At 38.2% G+C, this 2,671-nt stretch overlaps 1 protein-coding gene across 1 annotated transcript in view; it reads left to right on the top strand.

The window, feature by feature from the left end:
• LOC103143508 (uncharacterized) overlaps window positions 1-2,671 on the top strand; it is a 44,084-nt gene that overhangs the window by 30,579 nt on the left and 10,834 nt on the right. The window contains 3 exon segments of the mRNA XM_016675269.1: window positions 392-517; window positions 1,280-1,430; window positions 1,525-1,697. Of these exon segments, the coding sequence (XP_016530755.1) occupies window positions 392-517; window positions 1,280-1,430; window positions 1,525-1,697 (450 nt within the window).

The raw sequence follows: 2,671 nt of genomic DNA, 5'->3' as shown, positions 1-2,671 counted from the left end.
AACCTGCTGGTTTGTTTCAGCTGTTTGATTTTAAACCTGCTGGTTTGTTTCAGCTGTTTGATTTTAAACCTGCTGGTTTGTTTCAGCTGTTTGATTTTAAACCTGCTGGTTTGTTTCAGCTGTTTAATCTTAACCTGCTGGTTTGTTTCAGCTGTTTGAATCTAAACCTGCTGGTTTGTTTCAGCTGTTTGAATCTAAACCTGCTGGTTTGTTTCAGCTGTTTGAATCTAAACCTGCTGGTTTGTTTCAGCTGTTTAATCTTAAACCTGCTGGTTTGTTTCAGCTGTTTAATCTTAAACCTGCTGGTTTGTTTCAGCTGTTTAATCTTAAACTGCTGGTTTGTTTCAGCTGTTTAATCTTAAACCTGCTGGTTTCTGTTTCTCTGCTGCAGGAGACGCACAGAGACAAACTCAGCAGAACCGGTGGAGCAGAACCCGTCGGAGCGGCGCCACAGCGGCGGCCGTGTGCTCAGTGCCAGGAAGCCATTAAAGCCGCTCCCAGAGTCATCCAGAGGAAGGTCTGCCATCCAGGCTTTAGCTATCGATTAATCGATCGGTTAATCGATTAATCATATAAACAAATTGGCACTTTCTAATGTAAGAAAGTGTTTTTTTTACATTAGAAGTACATCAAACGATGCAAATAATTATAACCTGAAATGCAATAGCATTGCGTTTCCCTGGTGTACGTTTGATCGTTGTTGCAGTTTGTGAACATTTATCGGCCATTTTAGCTTTTCCACATATATTTAACTGGTCTCCCAGTTGGACTTTGGTTGTCATATATTCTGTAAGTTGTGAATTTTTTAAATAAAATACTTGAATAAACAGCAGAAAGGTTAGAACAGGAAAGTCTTCACCAGAGCTGCAGTCAGTGATTATTTTGGTCATCAATTATCCTGATGATCAATTTTATTAAGAACTTTGGACCCTCTGCAGTTTTTTCATTCAACCATTTAAGCCTCTTTTATTAGAAATAAATTAAAACATGCAACTAAACAATTCCTGTTTTTTCTAAATGAGAAAATAAACATTTTATTGCCTGAAATGCAACGACAGCATTCCTTCAGTGAGCAAAGGAAGATCTGCAGCTGAAGAAATGCTGTCTGTTGATTTTTTGGATTAACTGATTAATAAATGGATAAAGTGACTAATAACAGATTTTTACAGAATTTGAACCTAAAAATGCCACAGGCAAAGATTTTTTTTTGCACAAACTGCATAATGTTTATATATTTTGCCTTTCCTGCATTTTGACAGATTATTTGTTTCTTTCTCAGGATGAGGTGACTTTCGTCTGCAGCCTGGTCTGCTCCAAGAAGTTCAAGAAGCTCAACGGCATCCTGGGTGTGTGTGAACGATGCAGGAAGAAAACCGTCATCCACGAAGTCAAGAGGATCGACAACAAGGACTGCAGCTTCTGCAGCGACGGTCGGACCCGACGCAGCCAGAACCAGGTCTCAGTGGTCAGATCTCTGGGCTGGACTGGGTTCAGGAAACGTTTTGGTTGTTCGTCTCTCCTCAGGCTGCCTGCTGCTGTTCCACCGTGACCTGGACAGGAAGTGGGGAAAACACTGTTCGTCGTGTTCCTACTGCCTGTCCGTGTCCAGAACGGTGCTGTCGGGCCCGGCTGGAGGCAGGCGGAGGGAGTTCTGCTCCGAAGGCTGCAGGTCCAAATACAGGACGCTCATCAGCCACGTAAGGAGAGCAGCACCAGACGACGCCCAGCCGTCAGCGATAACTTTACCACTTATTCAGAAACAAGTTAGCAAAACTTTTCTGAGAAACGTAATAAAACCAGAAGAAGCTCCAACAAAGTGTTTATCCAAACATGCGAACAGATGAGGACATCGATTTGGTCTGTTTCACAGTCAGAGTTCCTTCAGGTGCTTCACGTCCTTGAAAATAGTTTTCAAATGTTTTCAAGGTTTGGAAAGTGTTTGATATTCAAACTGCAGTTTTTTAATAAAGTTCAATCTAACATTTGATTAAAAGCCTAAATTTTGAAACGTTATTTGTAGATAAAGAAGTTATTTTTATACACCTAGAGAAAAGACACATTCATATTTTTTCTTAATGTCTGAAGTTAAATCAGATTAAACCTTTTTTTGTTTCAACTTTGTTAGAATTACCAAAATTATTTATATTTGCTAAATGCCAGAAAACCTGTCAAGAACTTTTTGTATTTTTTGTTCTAGCGTTTAATTTGAGCAGAAAGGTTATTTACATTAACATGATGGGATTTGGATTTATTATTCCTAATGAATAAATTACTTACTGATAGTCTTATATTTTATATGTTAATCAATGTTGTGGAAATTGAAGGACATTTTTGATGAATTAGTGTTTTGTTCAGACCAGTCGGCTGTTCAGGGTTTGTGACAGTATTTATAGAACGTGAAATATTGTCACAAAGTATTAATAACAGTAATAAATGATGACATGTGATAGTGAATTTAATCTGTTTTTTAGTTTAATTTGTGTTGTTTTTATCTCCAAAGTGCGGTGATGGAAAAAGTTTGAAAACTTACCTTGAAAGTTCCTGAAAAGTGCTTGAATTTTACAGAAGGAAATGTGACTGGATGGCGAACGTCCAGTTTAAATCTGAAATGATTGATTTAATGATTGATGATGATTTAATGGTTGGTGATTTAGTGGTTGGTGATTTAATG

Source organism: Poecilia formosa, unplaced genomic scaffold, assembly GCF_000485575.1.
Source record: "Poecilia formosa unplaced genomic scaffold, Poecilia_formosa-5.1.2 Scaffold112, whole genome shotgun sequence".
In the NCBI taxonomy this organism is placed as follows: domain Eukaryota; kingdom Metazoa; phylum Chordata; class Actinopteri; order Cyprinodontiformes; family Poeciliidae; genus Poecilia; species Poecilia formosa.
The sequence above is the reverse complement of the archived record's forward strand: the minus strand, read 5'-3'. Positions and strand labels throughout refer to the sequence as shown.